The following is a 21,337-nucleotide window of genomic DNA, read 5'->3' as shown; positions in this document are numbered from 1 at the left end:
GTGTGTGTGTGTGTGTGTGGCGAGGAGTTGTGAGAGTGTGAAGGAGAGAATGTTGTGGTCAGAGAGGGGAAGTGGTGAGTTATCTAGGTAAGAGATTGAACAGAGCCAGGCAAAGACCAGGTCCAGGGTGTTACCGTCTTTGTGTGTTTCAGAGGTTGAGAGCTGTGAGAGGCCTAGGGAAGTGGTTAGTGATAGAAGCTGGGATGCAGATGTGGAAGTGGGGCTGTTAATGGGAATGTTGAAGTCTCCCAGGATAAGGGTTGGTAGTTCTGAGGACATGAAGTGCGGCAGCCAGGCTGAGAAGTGGTCCAGGAAGTGGGTGGGTGAGCCTAGGGACCGGTATATGACCGCTACTCTGAGGGAGAGGGGACGGAAGAGCCTGATGGTGTGGACCTCAAAAGAAGGGAATGATACTCACCACACACGGGGATATGAACACACACACAAAAGGCGCCACAAACTACCACGTGCTTGAACGCATATACCACCCTTAGCACACATTTCAACACACATACACCAACCTCGCCACATAAAAGTCGAAACACAAAAGTCGCCGCTCAAAACTCGCCACATGCAAAACTAGGCTCACGCAAAACTCGCCACACGTGCAAAACTCACATCATGGAAAACTCGCCACACGCAAAACTTGCACCTGCGGAAAAATTGCTACCTGCACAAAAGTTGCAACACATGCAAAAGTTGCCTCACTCAAAACTTGCACATACTCAAAACGCACCACACAAAACTCGCCACACGCAAAACTCGCCGTGCGCAAAACTTGCTGCACACAACTTGCTACACTAACCTGTCACATGCAACTCGACACACAAAGTTGCTACACGCATGTCACCACATGCAACTCAACACACACAACTTGACATATGAAACTCGCCCTAAAACACACACAAGTCTGGTATTAGCCTTCAAAAATAAAAATCTGATTAATAAGCAGACAAACTACAAGAGCAACAAATGTATCATATAGGAAATACGGAAGCTGTCGGTCACATGACCTGTCTATTATGTGTATGTGTGAGCCAACATATACTGCCAGGGGGGAGGGCTTCCTGTTGGCTGGGGATTTATCAGGCTGCCAATTTAGTACTATATACAGGAGAGATGACACACAGGTATATACTATATACAGGAGGAGATGACATCCTGGTATATACTATATACAGGGGAGATGACATACAGGTATATACTATATATAAGAGATGACATACAGGTATATAATATATACAGGAGGAGATGACATACAGGTATATAATATACTAGATTGTGGCCCGATTCTAACGCATCGGGTATTCTAGAATATGCATGTCCCTGTAGTATATGGACAATGATGATTCCAGAATTCGCGTCAGACTGTTTCCGTCGCTGATTGATCGAGGCAACCTTTATGACATCGTTGCCATGGCAACCATTATGACATCATCGTCGCTGTGCCCGTCGCTGATTGGTCGAGGCCACCAGGCTTCGACCAATCAGAGACGCGGGATTTCCTAGACAGACAGACAGCACTCCAAGTCCTTGTCAGGGTGAAAACAGTGAGGTTTATTCAGTCCACATCTCTGTGCGACGTTTCGGCTCACACTGAGCCTTTTTCAAGCAGTGAGTGGTACCAATAGCAGTGTTTTTATACACCTAATCTACAACCATTTACATAATTATAATTAGAAACAGATTATTACAAATACATATATTCAAATGTGCATATAAATATATACTTTGTGTCATCATTAAAGTGCATAGTGCAAGTGTACAGTACTCTTCTATATAAAGAAAGGTGGTTGTATGGACAAATATGAAAGGGGTAATAATGTACTAATGATCAATAATAACATTGTTCCCTATAGACCAGGACAGTGCTATGGAAGGACAGTCAAGCGCAAGAGGAGAGGAGGTAAACACCACCGCCGGTATCAAAAGAAAACCAGAGAAGAACAGGTCACAGCCACAGCGACAAGCAACGTCAAGGAAGAAGGACTAGAACTTGTGATCAATATATCAGATAAGGTACTGACACCCCCACAGATACCCATACTTAGTAGAGGACTATCGTTCACTCCTTGTTCACATACAAAGTGGTTTGATCTACGTGTTGATATGGAGAGGTTTTTCAGGACAATCAAACTTAGAGAATGGTTCCAAGATAAGAATGCAATAAGTACAATAAGGAATAGTGAGTTTAGCTCCAAAAACCTGGGATTAAGAAAGAGTGGCGACTTTGTGCCACCTGTGAATTCTACCATTATAGATGCCTTCGAAAAAATAGTAAAAAAAGAAATTGAGGAAGTGAGAGACGGAGTTACTGATAAATTCAAAAGACCAAATGTAACGAAAGAGGAATATAAGGCATTGCAGGAGCTTGTCCATGATGACGACATCATAATTAAACCCGCAGATAAGGGGGGTGCTGTCGTCATCATGGACAAGTCCAAATATATTACAGAAATTAATAGACAACTGAGGGATGAAAATGTATATCAAAAATTAACAAGTGACCCTAAATTTAGCATAATGGAGGAGTTAAAAAATTACCTGAAAGATGCTTGGGAAAAAGAAATAATTGATCAGGAATTGATGGATTATCTATATTTGGAATTCCCCAGGACTCCAGTATTATACATAACCCCAAAGATACACAAATCTTTGGTCGATCCACCTGGGCGACCAATAGTGTCAGGGGTGGACTCAGTTTTTAGTCGAATAGGCACATTTCTGGATAGAATTCTTAACCCCATTGCCAAAAAAGCAAGCTCATATATTAAAGATACCACCGATTTTTTAAACAAGTTGGAGTCGGTAGAGTTGAGGGGGGAGGTGATCATGGCATCATTTGATGTCACCTCACTCTACACCTCGATCGAACATACATCTGGGATTAAAGCTGTCGAGAAAAAGTTGGGTGGTGTCGAAATGTCAAATGAGGGCAAGATATTCATAAAAAAACTATTGGAGTTAATTTTGAATCAGAGCTATTTCTTATTTGGAGATACATATTATACACAAAGACGGGGTACAGCAATGGGGGCCAATATGGCCCCCGCGTACGCTAATCTGGTGATGAGTGTCCTGGAGGAAGACCTCGTCTATGTGTCCCACCACTTCCGGCATGTACTGGTGTGGTGGAGATACATAGACGATGTCTTCCTCCTATGGAATGGCACAGAAAAAGAACTTCAGGACTTCCACCAATATTTGAATATAATTGATGAGACCATCAAGTTCACATTGATCTCTTCTAAGAAGGATTTACAGTTCCTAGATGTCTTGGTCAAACAGACTAATGGGGAACTGGTAACCACTCTGTTTGTAAAAGAAACAGATAGAAATAATCTGTTGGTATATGACAGCCAGCACCCTCGGAGTATGATCAGATCTATCCCGCTAAGTCAGCTACTGAGGGTACGTAGGATTGTTAAAAGAGATGAGGATATAGATGGAGTTATGGACACTTTGGTAAAGAAATTTATGAAGAGGGGTTACCCACGGGGAATAATGAACAGAGCAAGAAACATAGTCCGAGAAAAGGATAGAAAAGGATTATTATTGGGGAGTGAACAAAAAATAAAAATAAAAGAAACTCTAAGCAGATTACCATGCGTAATGACGTACACAGAAGAAAGTGGTAAAATAGCAGAAATAATCAGAAAACATTGGGGTATGCTGGGTAATTGTCTTCCAAGTATAAAAGAATTTAGGAATCCCCCACTGTTTTCATATCGTAAAGGCAAAAGTATAAAAGACCATATAGTTAAATCTGACATTGGTTCTTTAAAAAATAGTTGTCAGACAACAATCACTGGGACAGGTAGGAAAGGTTGTTTCCCATGTCTGTCATGTGTAAATTGTGTCCATATGTTGAAAGGTTTTGAATTCAAACATCCAGATTCAAACAAAATATACACAATCAAGCAATTTTTAACATGTAACTCCGATTATGTAATTTATCTGTTAGAGTGTCCATGTAAATTGTGGTACGTAGGGGAGACGACGTGCGAATTAAAAGTGCGTATCAACAATCACCGACATTCAATTAGAAAAAAACGACTTGACCTGCCGGTCTCGAAACATTTTACGGAATTGGGACACACAGAAAAGGATTTAAAATTCAGAATAATTGATAAAATCCCCGTGCAGAGAAGAGGAGGGGACAGAGTCTCTCTCCTGAAAAAGCAAGAACTTAAATGGATTTATGAGTTAAATACGTTAAAACCAAAGGGACTCAATGTGGATTTCAAAATTCAACCGAATATGTATTAGCCCCGTATATAGTATGCCTGGGGGATTAGGTGTATATGGACTACTAGTTATATATTTGGATAGTGTTATGATAACGTTATTCCAATTTTAATTGTAAATGTGATTTCATTATTGTTTCTTTGTAGATATATCTTCACACCTATCAAGATTATCGATATACCCTGCTGATACATGGGCATGACCACATGGAGGTTGAGTTAAAAAAAAATTTTTTCAGCGCAAAGAATTTTTCTTTCTGCGCAACATTATTATTATGTTTGCTATTTTTCTGTATTTTTTTGTATTTTGTTATTTTTGTCGGCCAGTACAAAGCCTTAATAAAAGAAATGGAATATAATAAAAAGAGTGGAGTCTGATGACCTATGGAATATACGTGGGTAATTGGCAAGTCAGTAGCACCTAGATGTACCGTTTGGTGATGATGTCTGGCTGTAACAGGCCAGGTGTCTAACTGAAGGGACATTGGTGGGCGGGGATGGCCTGAATAAGGTTATGTCCTCTTTACCAAAGTGCAAAATTATTAAGCCATATAATACCTATGATCCCGGAACATAATGAAATACAGAAGGAGGCGATTGCGGTTATATGTACCGCTGGTCAAAAACAGACTTATCACCAAAGATTAATAATAGTTATAAGTTAGCCACAACCAAGATGGCGCCGCGGCGCGGATGAGAGCCGAGTGCGCGTGCGCAAGTGGAAGGTCACTATGGGAGACTTTGTATTGGCTGATAGGCGTGGCCGAGTGCTGTGACGCTGAGACATGCGCAATAGGAAGTAAGGAACGCCGATAATGGCGTTTTATGTCCTCCATGTGGTGTGCACTGTGGGCGGCAGGGAAAGGTAACTGTACAGATATGAAGCATTAAGATAATATGAGGAGTACACGAAGTAATGTATAGAAAGAGGTATAAAATAAGGGAGATATAATTCTGAGTGAAGATATATAGAAGAGTACTGTACACTTGCACTATGCACTTTAATGATGACACAAAGTATATATTTATATGCACATTTGAATATATGTATTTGTAATAATCTGTTTCTAATTATAATTATGTAAATGGTTGTAGATTAGGTGTATAAAAACACTGCTATTGGTACCACTCACTGCTTGAAAAAGGCTCAGTGTGAGCCGAAACGTCGCACAGAGATGTGGACTGAATAAACCTCACTGTTTTCACCCTGACAAGGACTTGGAGTGCTGCCTCCTTTTGCTTCTTTTTGTGTAATTTTGGGTAGAGGATTGGACTACTCTACTTAGGAGGCTTGGCACCCGACTGGTGAGCAATTGTGCTGTTCCAATTTTGGTTTATATATTTATATATTTATATATATATATATATATATATATATATATATATATATATATATATATATATATATATATATATATATATATATATATATATATATATATATATATATATATATATATATATATATATATATATATATATATATATATCGCCTGGCGGCCTCGACCAATCAGCGACGGGCACAGCATCGACGTAGAAATCTCGCGTCTCTGATTGGTCGAGGCCTGGCGGCCTCGACCAATCAGCAACGGGCACAGCGACGATGATGTCATAAAGGACGTAGAAACCCCACGTTTCTGATTCAGCAACGGGCACAGTATCGACGTAGATGTCATAATGGTTGCCATGGCGACGATGATATCATAAAGGTTGCCTCGAACAATCAGCGACGGGCACAGTCTGCCGCAAATTCTGGAATCATCATTGTCCATATACTACGGGGATATGCATATTCTAGAATACCCGATGCGTTAGAATCGGGCCACAATCTAGTAGATAGATATATATACTAGATGGCGGCCTCGACCAATCAGACGCGGGATGTCTACGTCCTTTATGACATCATCGCTGTGCCCGTCGCTGATTGGTCGAGGCCGCCAGGCCTCGACCAATCAGAGACGTGGGATTTCTACGTCGATGCTGTGTCCGTCGCTGATTGATCGAGGCCTGGTGGCCTCGACCAATCAGAGAGGCGGGATTTCCAGGACAGACAGACAGACGGAAAAACCCTTAGACAATTATATATATATAGATGGAGCATCATGTGCAGTCATTATACAGTATGGAGCATCATGTGGGGCCATTATAAAGTATGGAGCATCATGTGGGGCCATTATACAGTATTGAGCATCATGTGCGGCCATTATACAGTATTGAGCATCATGTGCGGCCATTATACAGTATTGAGCATCATGTGCGGCCATTATACAGTATTGAGCATCATGTGCGGCCATTATACAGTATTGAGCATCATGTGAGGTCATTATACAGTATTGAGCATTCATGTGGGGCCATTATACAGTATGGAGCATCATGTGTGGCCATTATACAGTATGTGGAGCACTGCGTGGCCATATTTTTTTGGTTTTAATTATTGTATATGAAACAGTGTGATCAGCAGTGCTAAATGGGTGTGGTTGGGACGTGGATATGGGCGTGATTAGTTGTGAAATGGGTGTGGTCAGAGGCGTGGCCTACAATTTGCCGCAACCTTTGCACCTTTTTCCCTTCTTCAAAAGTTGGGAGGTATGGTACCACATCTGCCAGATCACAGCAAGTACCGCAAATCCCATAGGGAATGAATGAGGCCGAACGCAGTGTTGCCATAAGTGATCCGTTATGCGGCAGATGCAGAAAAACTGCCCGATCTGCTGCAAAAGGCGACTTTCACAACAGCGATTCTTGCCAAAGTCACTGCGGATAGTGTCATACTCACCAATGGGGGAGGCAGCACTAAGAGTGCCTAGGGCAGCAGAAACTCTAAATACGGCCCTGGGCGTAATATAATATATAAGAGGAAACGGGCATCCACTCCATTTGAAATTGCGAAAGCGAAGTAAAAAGAAATATGGGAGGAGATAACAAGCCTCTACAAAATATGGCGCCGAGGAGATGACATGTGCATGCGCGTTCTGAGAGTGCCACACAACAAGTGCCGGCCATCCATTCTACAGTGGTGACGTATTGAGACATGCGCAGTAGGCGCAATGAGACGCCGAAGATAGATAATGGAGTCCTCCACACAGAACATGCGTCCACAGGGTAAAGTAACACAATTAACCCCTTCATGACCCAGCCTATTTTGACCTTAATGACCTGGCCGTTTTTTGCAATTCTGACCAGTGTCCCTTTATGAGGTAATAACTCAGGAACACTTCAACGGATCCTAGCGGTTCTAAGACTGTTTTTTCGTGGCATATTGGGCTTCATGTTAGTGGTAAATTTAGGTCAATAAATTCTGCGTTTGTGATAAAAACGGAAATTTGGCGAAAATTTTCACATTTTGAATTTTTATTCTGTTAAACCAGAGAGTTATGTGACACAAAATAGTTAATAAATAACATTTCCCACATGTATACTTTACATCAGCACAATTTTGGAAACAAATTTTTTTTTTGCTAGGAAGTTAAGGGTTAAAATTTGACCAGCGATTTCTCATTTTTACAACGAAATTTACAAAACCATTTTTTTTTTTTTTTTTTTTTTTTTTTTTTAGGGACCACCTCATATTTGAAGTCAGTTTACGGGGTCTATATGGCTGAAAATACCCAAAAGTGACACCATTCTAAAAACTGCACCCCTCAAGGTGCACAAAACCACATTCAAGAAGTTTATTAACCCTTCAGGTGCTTCACAGCAGCAGAAGCAACATGGAAGGAAAAAATGAACATTTAACTTTTTAGTCACAAAAATTATCTTTTAGCAACAATTTTTTTATTTTCACAATGGTAAAAGGAGAAACTGAACCACGAAAGTTGTTGTCCAATTTGTCCTGAGTACGCTGATACCTCATATGTAGGGGTAAACCACTGTTTGGGCGCACGGCAGGGCTTGGAAGGGAAGGAGCGCCATTTGACTTTTTGAATGAAAAATTGGCTCCACTCTTTAGCGGACACCATGTCGCGTTTGGAGAGCCCCTGTGTGCCTAAACATTGGAGCTCCCCCACAAGTGACCCAATTTTGGAAACTAGACCCCCCAAGGAACTTATCTAGATGCATATTGAGCACTTTAAACCCCCAGGTGCTTCACAGAAGTTTATAACGCAATGAAAATTAAAAAAAATTTGCTTTCCTCAAAAATGATTTTTTAGCCTGGAATTTCCTATTTTGCCAAGGGTAATAGGAAAAATTGGACCCCAAAAGTTGTTGTCCAGTTTCTCCTGAGTACGCTGATACCCCATGTGTGGGGGTAAACCACTGTTTGGGCACACGTCGGGGCTCAGAAGGGAAGTAGTGACTTTTGAAATGCAGACTTTGATGGAATGGTCTGCGGGTGGCACGTTGCGTTTGCAGAGCCCCTGGTGTGCCTAAACAGTAGAAACCCCCAAGTGACCCCATTTTAGAAACTAGACCCCCCAAGGAACTTATCTAGATATGTGGTGAGCACTTTGAACCCCCAAGTGCTTCACAGACGTTTACAACGCAGAGCCGTGAAAATAAAAAATCATTTTTCTTTCCTCAAAAATGATGTTTTAGCAAGCATTTTTTTTATTTTCACAAGGGTAACAGGAGAAATCGGACCCCAGTAATTGTTGCACAGTTTGTCTTGAGTACACCGATACCCCATATGTGGGGGTAAACCACTGTTTGGGCACACGTCGGGGCTCGGAAGTGAGGGAGCACAATTTGACTTTTTGAATACAAGATTGGCTGGAATCAATGGTGGCGCCATGTTGCGTTTGTAGACCCCTGATGTGCCTAAACAGTGGAAACCCCTCAATTCTACCTCCAACACTAACCCCAACACACCCCTAACCCCAACTGTAGCCATAACCCTAATCACAACCCTAACCCCAACACACCCCTAACCACAACCCTAATTGCAACCCTAATCCTAAGGCTATGTGCCCACGTTGCAGATTCGCGTGAGATTTTTCAGCATCATTTTTGAAAAATCCGCGGGTAAAAGGCACTGCGTTTTACCTGCGGATTTACCGTGGATTTCCAGTGTTTTTTGTGCGGATTTCACCTGCAGATTCCTATTGAGGAACAGGTGTAAAAGGCTGCGGAATCCGCACAAAGAATTGACATGCTACGGAAAATACAACGCAGCGTTCCCGCGCTGTATTTTCCGTACCATGGGCACAGCGGATTTGGTTTTCCATAGGTTTACATGGTACTGTAAACCTGATGGAACACTGCAGCGAATCCGCACCGGCCAATCCGCTGCGGATCCGCAGCCAAATCCGCACCGTGTGCGCATGGCCTAATTCTAAAGGATTGTGCACACGCTGCGGAAAACGCTGCGGATCCGCAGCAGTTTCCCATGAGTTAACAGTTCAATGTAAACCTATGGGAAACAAAAATCGCTGTACACATGCTGCAGAAAAACTGCACGGAAACGCAGCGGTTTACATTCCGCAGCATGTCGCTTCTTTCTGCGGATTCCGCTGCGGTTTTACAGCTGCTCCTATAGAAAATCGCAGTTGTAAAACTGCAGTGAAATGCGCAGAAAAACCGCGGTAAATCCGCCATAAATCCGCAGCGGTTTAGCACTGCGGATTTATCAAATCCGCAGCGGAAAAATCCGCAGAGGACCAAAATACGTGTGCACATACCGAAACCCTAACCCTATTCTAACATTAGTGGGAAGAAAAAAAAATTCTTTGTTTTACTATTGTCCCTACCTATGAAGGTGACAAAGGGGGGGGGGGGGGGGGGTCATTTACTAAATTTTTTTTTTTTATTTTGACCACTGTGATATAACCTATCACAGTGATCAAAATGCACTTTGGAACGAATCTGCCGTCTGGCAGATTCGGCGGGGGATCGGTAAGTAAGTATGATGGGGTGGGGTGGGGAGCACGGGGGGGGGGGGGGGGGGTTGGGGGGAAAATCGGAGCATGGAGGGGTGGATCGGAGTGCAGGGGGGTTGGATCGGAGCACGGGGGGGGGGGGGGGGGAAATAGTGTCCCTGCCCTAAGAAATAAGAACATTAAACAGGGCCGCTGCTCAGGAGGAATATTGATCTGGCATAAAGAAGAGCTCCACCAGTACATCAAACCGGTGAAAAGAGGAGACCGCCACATATGGTTTAGAATCAGTAGCTCCATCCTCACCTCTCAGTCTGATTTCTATGTCTGCGCCATCTATATACCACCACCAGAGTCACCCTACTTCAATCCAGAGAGCTTTGAGATCTTACAAGGAGAAGCCGCCCATTTTCAGGCCCTGGGCAAAGTTCTCATCATCGGAGAACTCAACGCAAGAACTGGAAGAGAAAAAGACTTTCTGACCATGGATGGAAACATCTACATTCTTGGAGCAGAGGCTGACAGCCATGACTCAGTACACATGGAGAGAAACAGCTACGGCAGTACAGTCAACAAAAGTGGCAAAAAGATCCTGAACCTATGTAGAAGTTTAGGACTTCATATTCTTAATGGCCGTACCAAGTCCTACTCCCTAGGAACATATACATTAGACTCCCATGTAGGAAGGAGTGTAGTAGATTACGCCATTACAGATATGGACATGGAAAATATCGGCGGCTTCATAGTCACCCCAGAAACACACCTGTCAGATCACAGCTAACTTCTTTTGTACATAAAATCTACAGAGAAACCATCGGCACAAAAGCCTCAGCAGAGCGGCCTCTTCAACCTGCCTCCATCCTATAAATGGTCCAAGACGTCAGCAATAAATATTAAGAGGCTCCCAGCAGACCCAGAATACCTGAGATGCGCCACCACTTCTACAACTACGAGTGCAAGCCTAACCCAGAAGGAGTGAACCAAGCTACAAAAGACCTCAATGATATATTCTACACCATGGCCGAACTGTCCGAATTTAAAAAAAGTCAACTATAAAAGGCCAAAAGAAAAACAGACCAATGGTTGGTTTGACAGAGAATGTAAAGCCATACGGAAGATCCTGAGAACAGCCTCAAACAAGAAACACAGAGATCCCAACCATCTGGGTCTGAGGGTTGCCTATGACTCCATACAAAAGGCAATACAAAACCACCCTCAGGGGAAGAATGTGAAACCAGAACACATGAGCTGCGTGCACAGTGAACAAGCCCCTAGAGACATGTTCACACCACCAAGAGACTTGAAAACACAAAAAAAAAAAAAACAGTAAAACCAAAAAACACACTGTTGCAAAAAAAAAAAAAATCACAGTGGACAGCAAGTGCTAGTAAAAAGATGGAAAAAAACGGTATTTGGTTGATACGTTTTTTGCAAAAAAAAAATGTATATTAAGCCGCTCTACCAAACGTTAAGGTATACCCATATCAGAGCAGTCCTAACTAATGTATGTAATCCCTATCTGATATATTTAAAACCTGGTCATATGTACAATACCTGTATGAGCAGGATTGAGAAAAGGAATGTCCATGTGGACACGCTGGACAGAACGGCTCCTGTGCGCACAGCTCAGAGGATGAAGCAGAATTACATGTCCACCAACTGGAAGACGCCCTCCAAAACAACTTCTTCTGGGAACTATGGAACCACATGGGCACAAAAAACAACATCCATATCCAAAATGGCAATATCTGGCGTCAGTACTTCAGAGACCTCTACAAAGACATCCCGAAGGAAGAACTAAACCAAAAAAAACAAAAACATAACGGAAAAACTAAAAGCTATGGAGGAAAAAGTCAAACATTTCCAAAACCCACTGGATACACCAATCATACTTCAGGAAATAACAGAGAAAACATCTTCCATAAGGTGTAGAAAAGCCAGAGGCCCAGATGGAATTCCACCAGAAATGCTGAAATACAGCCCACCAGAAATACAGGCAGCAATGGTCAAATTGTTCAATATTGTGCTGAGTGCTGGCTACTTTCCTCGTACCTGGAATCAAGGGCTCATCTCACCCATTCACAAGAGTGGGGACAGGTACGATTCTGCCAACTACAGAGGAATATGTGTCAGCAGCAACCTGGGGAAACTGTTTAAGGATACTTTTGTTCAGGATGCTATTAATTTCCTCACCGAGCATAACGTCATCAGCAAAAGCCAAGCGGGGTTCATGCCAAACCATCGCACTACCGACCACATCTACAGAAATGGACAAATATACCTGGGCCTGGAAATTCACCAGTCAGGGAGCTTCAAACAAGCCATAGAGACACTGAAGGACAAGGCCTGCAAAACCTTCTATGCCATCTGAAGGAAGCTCTACCATCTGAAGCCACCAGTGAGGGTCTGGCTAAAAATCTTCGATGCCATAATCACCCCAATCCTCTTATACGGCAGTGAAGTCTGGGGCCCTCACACATACCCAGACTGGTCAAAGTGGGATTTCAGTCCAACAGAAATATTCCACCTGGAATTCTGTAAACACCTTCTCCAGGTCCATCGGAGCACCACCGACAATGCCTGTCGAGCTGATCTGGGCAGATTCCCACTGCACCTAGCAGTCCTGAAGAGGGTGCTGTCCTTCAGGCTCACCTACAGAGTAGCAACCCAAGCTCCCATCACCATAAAGCCATGCTACATATAGGTGGTCCCCACAAACCAGGACCCCCGGAACAGCTCACCCAAACCCAACCGTCAACCAAAACAACTTGACAAAAGCCACAATCAGGAAGATGGTAGAGGAGGGGCAGGAGAGGTACGTCAATATCTGGAGGAACGAGATCAGCAGCTCAGAGAAACTGTCCATGTACCAGAGTCTACAGAGACTACAGACTGGCTCCATATCTGGAGACACTCTCGGACCCCAGAGACTGCCAGATCCTGAGCCGGTATAGACTCAGTGCCCACAATCTAGCCATCGAGGTCGGCCTGCACAGACAGAGCTACAGGCCCAGGGAGGACAGACTGTGTGGACACTATGACCTCGAGGCCCTGGAGGATGAGAACCACTTCCTGCTACACTGCCCCAAATACTCAGCAGTGAGGGACACTCACTTCAGGAGACTCTCCGATCTCTTCCCGGATTTCAGCTCCATGAAGGAGGAAGAGAAAACATATCCTGCTGGGGGAAGAAGACAGCGCGGTGGAGATAGCAGCGCAGAATGTGAGCGCGTGCCATAGACTGCGAGAAAGACAGCCATGATATGCCATGGACTTCCCCCACCCTCACCCGATCCATCGTTCCCACGGTCCCTACTCCCTACTGTACTTGTGCTTTGGCAAAACTGATGTTTATTTGGTCCTGCCAATAAAGCTTCTTTGAAGAAAAAAAAAAATATAATAATAATATTATATAAAATATTTTTGAGAAGTACAATTCATATTGAATATTTGTCTTTTCACATGGCCTAGATTCATGTACATGTGCTGCTGTGTTGTTCTTTATCTATATGATGCAGCTTGCACGTGTTCACATTAGGAGTGCTGGTTGTTTTTTTTTCTATATTTGATGTATGGATGCGGCTGCATCCCCACTGATCCTGCACTCCTCCCATTGACCTTGCAGGTGGTGGTAATCTATTCTACCTGCCCATAAATTGGACAAAACATGTCACTTCGGGCTAAACCTACAGAGTTGTAGGCTGGTGGCCCAAAAGTGGCATGTATTAGTTATAGTTATTATTAAGGTTGAAGGAAGATTATAAGTCTATCTAGTTCAACCCATAGCCTAACCTAACATGCCCTAACATGTTGATCCAGAGGAAGGCAAAAAAAACCCATGTGGCAAAGAGTAAGCTCCACATTGGGGAAAAAAATTCCTTCCCGACTCCACATACGGCAATCAGACTAGTTCCCCGGATCAACGCCCTATCAAGGAATCTAGTGTATATACCCTGTAACATTATACTTTTCCAGAAATGTATCCAGTCCCCTCTTAAATTTAAGTAATGAATCACTCATTACAACATCATATGGCAGAGAGTTCCATAGTCTCACTGCTCTTACAGTAAAGAATCCACGTCTGTTATTATGCTTAAACCTTTTTTCCTCCAAACGCAGAGGATGCACCCTTGTCCCCGTTTCAGGTCTATGATTAAAAAGATCATCAGAAAGGTCTTTGTACTGTCCCCTCATATATTTATACATTAAAATAAGATCACCCCTTAGTCTTCGTTTTTCCAAACTAAATAGCCCCAAGTGTAATAACCTATCTTGGTATTGCAGACCCCCCAGTCCTCTAATAACCTTGGTCGCTCTTCTCTGCACCCGCTCTAGTTCAGCTATGTCTTTCTTATACACCGGAGACCAGAACTGTGCACAGTATTCTAAGTGTGGTCGAACTAGTGACTTGTATAGAGGTAAAATTATGTTCTCCTCATGAGCATCTATGCCTCTTTTAATGCATCCCATTATTTTATTTGCCTTTGTAGCAGCTGCCTGACACTGGCCACTGAATATGAGTTTGTCATCCACCCAGGTCTTTTTCATTGACTGTTTTGCCCAGAGTTTTAGAATTAAGCACATAGTTATACATCTTATTACTCCTACCCAAGTGCATGACCTTACATTTATCCCCATTAAAGCTCATTTGCCATTTATCAGCCCAAGCTTCTAGTTTACATAAATCATCCTGTAATATAACATTGTCCTCCTCTGTATTGATTACCCTGCAGAGTTTAGTGTCATCTGCAAATATTGAAATTCTACTCTGAATGCCCCCTACAAGGTCATTAATAAATATGTTAAAAAGAAGAGGGCCCAATACTGACCCCTGTGGTACCCCACTGCTAACCGCTACCCAGTCCGAGTGTGCTCCATTAATAACCACCCTTTGTTTCCTATCCCTGAGCCAGCTCTCAACCCACTTGCGCATATTTTCCCCTATCCCCATTATTCTCATTTTATGTATCAACCTTTTGTGTGGCACCGTATCAAAAGCTTTTGAAAAGTCCATATACACTACATCCACTGGGTTCCCTTGGTCCAATCCGGAACTTACCTCTTCATAGAAACTAATCAAATAAGTCTGACATGAACAGTCCCTAGCAAACCTATGCTGATACTGGGTCATGAGGTTATTCCTCTTCAGATACTCCAGTATAGCATCCCTTAGAATGCCCTCCAGGATTTTACCCACAGTAGAGGTTAAGCTTACTGGCCTATAATTTCCGAGTTCAGTTTTTGTCCCCTTTTTGAATATTGGCACCACATTTGCTATACGCCAGTCCTGTGGTACAGACCCTGTTATTATGGAGTCTTTAAAGATTAAAAATAATGGTCTATCAATGACTGTACTTAATTCCTGCAGTACTTGGGGGTGTACCCCATCCGGGCCCGGAGATGTCAATTTTAGTGATTTTTAGACGCCGCCGCCGCACTTCCTGCTGGGTTAAGCAGGTGACATTTAATTGGGAATTTTTATCAGTAGTCATTTTGTCTGCCATGGGATTTTCTTGTGTAAATACTGATGAAAAAAAGTCATTTAGCATATTGGCTTTTTCCTCATCCTCCTCCACCATTTCACCCAGACTATTTTTAAGGGGGCCAACACTATCATTTTTTAGTTTCTTATTATTTATGCAGTTAAAGAATATTTTGGGATTATTTTTACTCTCTCTGGCAATGAGTCTCTCTGTCTCAATCTTTGCTGCCTTGATTTGCCTTTTACATAATTTATTTAATTTTTTATATTTATTTAATGCCTCCTCACTACCTACATCCTTTAATTCTCTAAATGCTTTCTTTTTGTCACTTATTGCGCTCCTTACAGCTCTATTTAGCCATATTGGTTTCCTCCTATTTCTGGTATGTTTATTCCCATACGGTATATACTGTGCACAGGTCCTATCCAGGATGCTAATAAATGTCTCCCATTTTCTTGGTGTATTTTTGTGTCTCAGGATATCGTCCCAGTTAATTGCACCAAGATCCTCTCTCATCCGTTGGAAATTTGCCCTCCTGAAGTTTAGTGTCCTTGTAACCCCTCTATTACACACCTTATTAAAGGATACATGAAAACTTATTATTGTGTGATCACTATTCCCGAAGTGACCTCCAACCCTTATATTTGATATGCGGTCTGGCCTGTTGGTTAATATTAGGTCTAGCAGTGCCCCCCTTCTTGTTGGGTCCTGAACCAGTTGTGAAAGGTAATTGTCTCTCATAGTTGTCAAAAACCGATTACCTTTGCTGGAACTGCAGGTTTCTGTTCCCCAATCTATTTCAGGGTAGTTGAAGTCCCCCATAATAATGACTTCTCCTTGAGTGAGTCGCAGCTTCATCTATTTGCTTTACGAGGATATTCTCCATTGCTTCCATTATTTTTGGAGATTTATAACAAACCCCTATCAGTAATTTATTATTTTTTCCCCCTCCCCTTATCTCCACCCATAGGGATTCTACATTTTCATTAAATTCACCTATATTATCACGCAGGATGGGTTTTAAGGACGATTTTACATACAGACGCACCCCTCCCCCTCGCTTATCTGTAAGGTCATTTCTGAACAGGCTATAGCCCTGCATGTATGGTAGTGTAGGACCCATCAGAGGGAGATCACCTTGCCGTGGTTGATGGGCACACATGAATTGGCCAATTTATGCACTAAGAATCTTCATTTCATCTATAACTAAGTTTTATGAAAAGAAAAAAAAAATTGAATTTTTTTTTAATGAAAAATATTTGAGAAGTATAATTCATATTGAATATTTGTCTGTTTTCACACGACCTAGATTCATGTACTATATATATATATATATATATATATATATATATATATACACATATACATACACATATACATACACACATACATATATACATACAGCTTTGGCAAAATTTAGGAGACCACTGCACAGTTTTATAAAAATCACAGCTTCTCTACATGTCTGACAGCCATACCATTCCAGTGTCAGTTGATTTCCAACCAGAGTACACCTCATTCTACTTAATGTGCTTCTGATCAGGTGATCACCTGAACCAAATCTTATTTAAGGGAGGGAAAGTCTAAAAAAAAAAAAAACCTCCTGTGGTGTTCACAGTCCTCTTGCAATAGGACAAGCTGGATGGCAAAACAAGTGCTAGTAATATCCCAAAAGTAATAGGAATGAAAAAATAACAACCATGCCAAAGGAGTTGAAAAGAAATGTCTGAAGTGAGGAAAAGAAGGGCTCAATTCTGCCTTTACTAGCAGAGGGACACCGTGAGCATCATGTTGCCTCCATCCTTAAAATTTATAAGACGGCAGTCCATTACAAAAAGGTCAAGCAGCAGACATTGGGGACAACAAAGCTACAGTCCCGCAGAGTGTGAAAACGACTCTCCACTGACCGGGATGATGTCATCTTATTCAAATGTCACTCAGCAACCGCAGGATGACATCAAGTGACCTACAAAAGGAATGGCAAATGGCAGGTGGGGGTGAAGTTCAGGCTCCTAGAGGCAGGGCTCAAGTCATGTAAAGCTAGAAAAAAGCCTTTCATCAATGAGAAGCAAAGGAGAGCCAGGCTGAAGTTTTCCAAAGACCATAAGGATTGGACCATAGAGGACTGGAGTAAGGTAATCTTAGCTGATGAGTCTAATTTTCAGCTTTGCCCAACACCTGGTTGTCTAATGGTTAGACTGAGGCATGGAGAGGCGTACAAGTCACAGTGTCTTGCACCCACTGTGAAATTTGGTGGAGGATCGGTGTCGATTTGGGTATGCTTCAGCAAAGCTGGAATTGGGCAGGTTAATCTTTGTGAAGGACGTATGAATCAAACCGCATAAAAGGTTATCCTGGAAAAACAGTTGATTCCTTCTGCTCAGGCAATGTTCCCCAACTCTTTGGACTGGGTTTTCCAGCAGGACAATGCGCCACGCCACACAGCTAGATCAATCAATGTGTGGATGAAGGACCACCACATCAAATCCCTGTTATGGCCAGCCCAATCTCCAGACCTGAACCCAATTGAAAACCTCTGGAATGTAATCAAGAGGAAGATGGATAGTCCCAAGCCATCAAACAAAGAAGAACTGCTTAAATATTTGTACCAGGAATGGAATAAGGTCACCCAAAAGCAGTGTGAAAGACTGGTGGAAAGCATGCCAAGACGCATGAAAGCTGTGATTAGAAATCATGGTTGTTCCACAAAATATTGATTTCTGAACTCTTCCCGAGTTAAAACATTAGTATTGTTGTTGCTAAAGGATTATGAGCCTGTTTTTTTGCATTATTTGAGGTCTGCAAGCAATGCTTTTTTTTCTTATTTTGACCATTTCTCATGTTCTGAAAATAAATACAAAATTTAGTACTTGGAACTTTGGAGACATGTTGTCAGTAGTTTATAGCATAAAATAATTTACATTTTACTAAGAAATATACCTATAGAGAGAAAAATCGGACAAACTATGTTATACAGATGGTGAGTGATGCTCATCTTTTAAAGTTTGCAAAAAAATAATTAAATCTGCACTTGGCTGCATGAAGATAATAGAAGAGGGGAATATTCTTAATACTCATGCAATTTTGCTACAAATAAAGGATTCCTGAATTCCATGAGGATGCCATGCCATCAAAATGTATGAAAATTAAGAAAGCTTACAAGTGCAACATTTGCCTTATTCCCATAGATTTCAATAAAGAAGAACTATGCATTTACAGCTTACATAGCATTGAAGCTGGAGATCAATGGGAGGGGACTTCTCGGACTGGAAGGCTATTAAAAACTAAAGAAAGATGGATGTGGACCAATAGGAAGGAGTAAAGTAAAATTGCCACAGTCTATTTGCCTACCTAGTTAAATTTCTTGTCCTTCAGTATTAAGAGGAAGTCATAATGACCCACATGAGGTAGTGAAGAATTTTTATTCTGAATCAACTATAAATATCAGCTATCGTTTCACAAAAACTATACGGACCATTTTATTGACAATGATACCTTGTTTGCTTAAAAACAACCACAAACAAGACCGATATCATTATTTTCAGTGTTTAGTTAATGATATGTGTGTGTATGTGTGTGTGTGTGTGTGTGTGTGTGTGTGTGTGTGTGTGTGTGTGTGTGTGTGTGTGTGTGTTTTCTTCATGTGGTGCTCTGATTAGCTATTCATAATGCAGACTACTGACAGGTCACTGATCTCTCACAGACCTGCCCCCTAGTTTACATAAATATAATATTCATTCTCTTTTGGAAGAGAAAAAAAATAAAGAAGAAGAGGTCCTCCTCCAAGATGGTGCCGCTGGCGCCTGTGCAGTAGTAGCTATCGGCGCAGTTGCTACAGCGCATGCACCATCTTGGTGAAGGAAATTTTTTTTCTCAAGGAAGATGGCACCTGCGCAGCAGCAGCGATCACATCACTGATAGCTGGTGCCATTTTTAAGTTGATTTTTTTTTTTTAATGCTCATCAAGAGAACAGCAAACAAATTAATTATATACAAAGTACATATCATGCTGCAGCGCAGGCTCCGACGCTAGTGCCTGCAGAAAGGTTTTTTTTCCCCCCAAAGATAATGAATATTATATTTATGTAAACTAGGTGGCAGGTCAGTGGGGGATCAGTGACCTGTCAGCAGGCTGCATTATGAATACCTAATCAGTGCACCACATAAAGTACTGTACACTAAATAAAAACTGCATAATGAAAATTACATATTTACCATTCACAATTCTGGCGACTCTCCAAAGTCTGAGTAAGATTAATAGGCCCACTGCACTGAAAAAGTCTTCCCGAGTTAAATAGACCACATCGATGATAAATGATATTATAACAATAACTGCATCAAAAACCTCAAACTTGTGGTGGAAGAATTCCAGTCGAAAGGCATATAGTTTACCAGCAATTTCCAGCAGAAAAAAGGACAATACAGAAACGCTCAAATAATGGAAAATCTGGAGAGAAAGAAGAAGAAGAAAAACAAAAACACACTCATTAGTTTATGCATAGACAAAAATCCCAAATACGACATATACACACACCAGATACAAACTCCCTGCTTAGCATTGTGTAGGCCCGTCCCACGCCAGCAGAATAGCATGGAGCCCACAAGACCGTTGTATATGTCCTGTGGTATCTGTCAATGCACCAGATCCTATAAGGTTGCAAAGTGGTGCCTCAATGGATCAGTTTTGTTTTTCTAGCATATACCATATATGCTCAATCATGCTGACAGAAAATATTTTAAAAAAAAAACAAAACTTTACTAAATTGCAATAAAAACAGTAGAAAAGCAGAATAGTAGGAGTGGGACCGGAAGGCTAGAGGCAATGGCAGTTTTGCTTCACAAACTGGCAGGTTACCTTCTTCATAGCACAAGGATGAACAGCTTATCCTACAATGGCTCGTCTGTGGGATCAGATGCATCAGTGAGCCTTACACACCAGGATCTATCCCTTGATCCAATTATCGTAGATATTAACTACTGTGTGACAGGAGTACCTGACGTTTTGGAGATGCTCTTGCCCAATAATCCATGTATTACAATTAAGACCTTTATCAAAGTTGCTCACCTCCTTACGTTTGCGAATAGATTTTTGCTTCAACACAAACTTGGAGAACAGACAATTTACTTGCTCACATATAGACCCAGCCCTTGACCGAGGTCACTGTTGCAAGATGATCACTGTTGCCCATTTCACTTGACAATGTTATGGCTGAACTACGCCTTCAACAGTTATGTATTTTACACAGATTTTGTGTAATGCACACAAATCATGTACATGGAGAATGAGGGACTCACAACTCACTCATGTGTAGATAATCTCTATGTAAGAATAAAAGATAAGCCTGCCAAGAAAATGGATAGGCTTAAAAAAAAAAAAAAAAAAAAAAAAAATTTGCACATTTTTTATAAAATATAATTTTTTGAAGCTTCAGACCCCAAAACTGAGGTTCCACTACTGAGACTTAAACAGTCATCTGTATCAATGCATCATATGCACGCGTGAGGGACATTAACCATGAATCACGCACGTCACAGGGAAACCTCAATCTTCACAGTCGGATGCATATTTAACAACCTTGTTTAAAACGAGACTTTCCAGAATGTTTTTTTTAGGACATGCCATTAACAAATGACAGAGATATGTGGTGGGCACCTAAACTATCCAGACAATTCAGATCTAGCATCCTTATTGGTTAACCAAATGTGTTACAAAACATAAAACTTAATTCAGGAGTCCAGCATGATTGTATAAAGCACCAGCGCAGTGGACATCGTCCTATTCAATATTATTTCT

At 41.7% G+C, this 21,337-nt stretch overlaps 1 protein-coding gene and 1 long non-coding RNA gene across 3 annotated transcripts in view; one reads left to right on the top strand and one right to left on the bottom strand.

Moving 5' to 3' along the window:
* HVCN1 (hydrogen voltage gated channel 1) overlaps positions 1–21,337 on the bottom strand; it is a 74,922-nt gene that overhangs the window by 21,446 nt on the left and 32,139 nt on the right. For both annotated transcript variants that reach the window (XM_069755152.1, XM_069755143.1), the window contains exon 4: positions 19,759–19,990. In XM_069755152.1, the coding sequence (XP_069611253.1) occupies positions 19,759–19,990 (232 nt within the window). The remainder of the gene's footprint in view (positions 1–19,758; positions 19,991–21,337) is intronic.
* LOC138657709 (uncharacterized) lies at positions 1,865–5,461 on the top strand. The gene is made up of 2 exons (XR_011317149.1): positions 1,865–2,019; positions 4,395–5,461. It is a non-coding gene; the product is annotated as an uncharacterized lncRNA (long non-coding RNA).

The sequence above is a fragment of the Ranitomeya imitator genome, chromosome 1 (assembly GCF_032444005.1).
Source record: "Ranitomeya imitator isolate aRanImi1 chromosome 1, aRanImi1.pri, whole genome shotgun sequence".
NCBI classification, from domain to species: Eukaryota; Metazoa; Chordata; class Amphibia; order Anura; family Dendrobatidae; genus Ranitomeya; species Ranitomeya imitator.
Note: the sequence above shows the minus strand (reverse complement) of the source record. Positions and strands in the feature narration are given on the sequence as shown.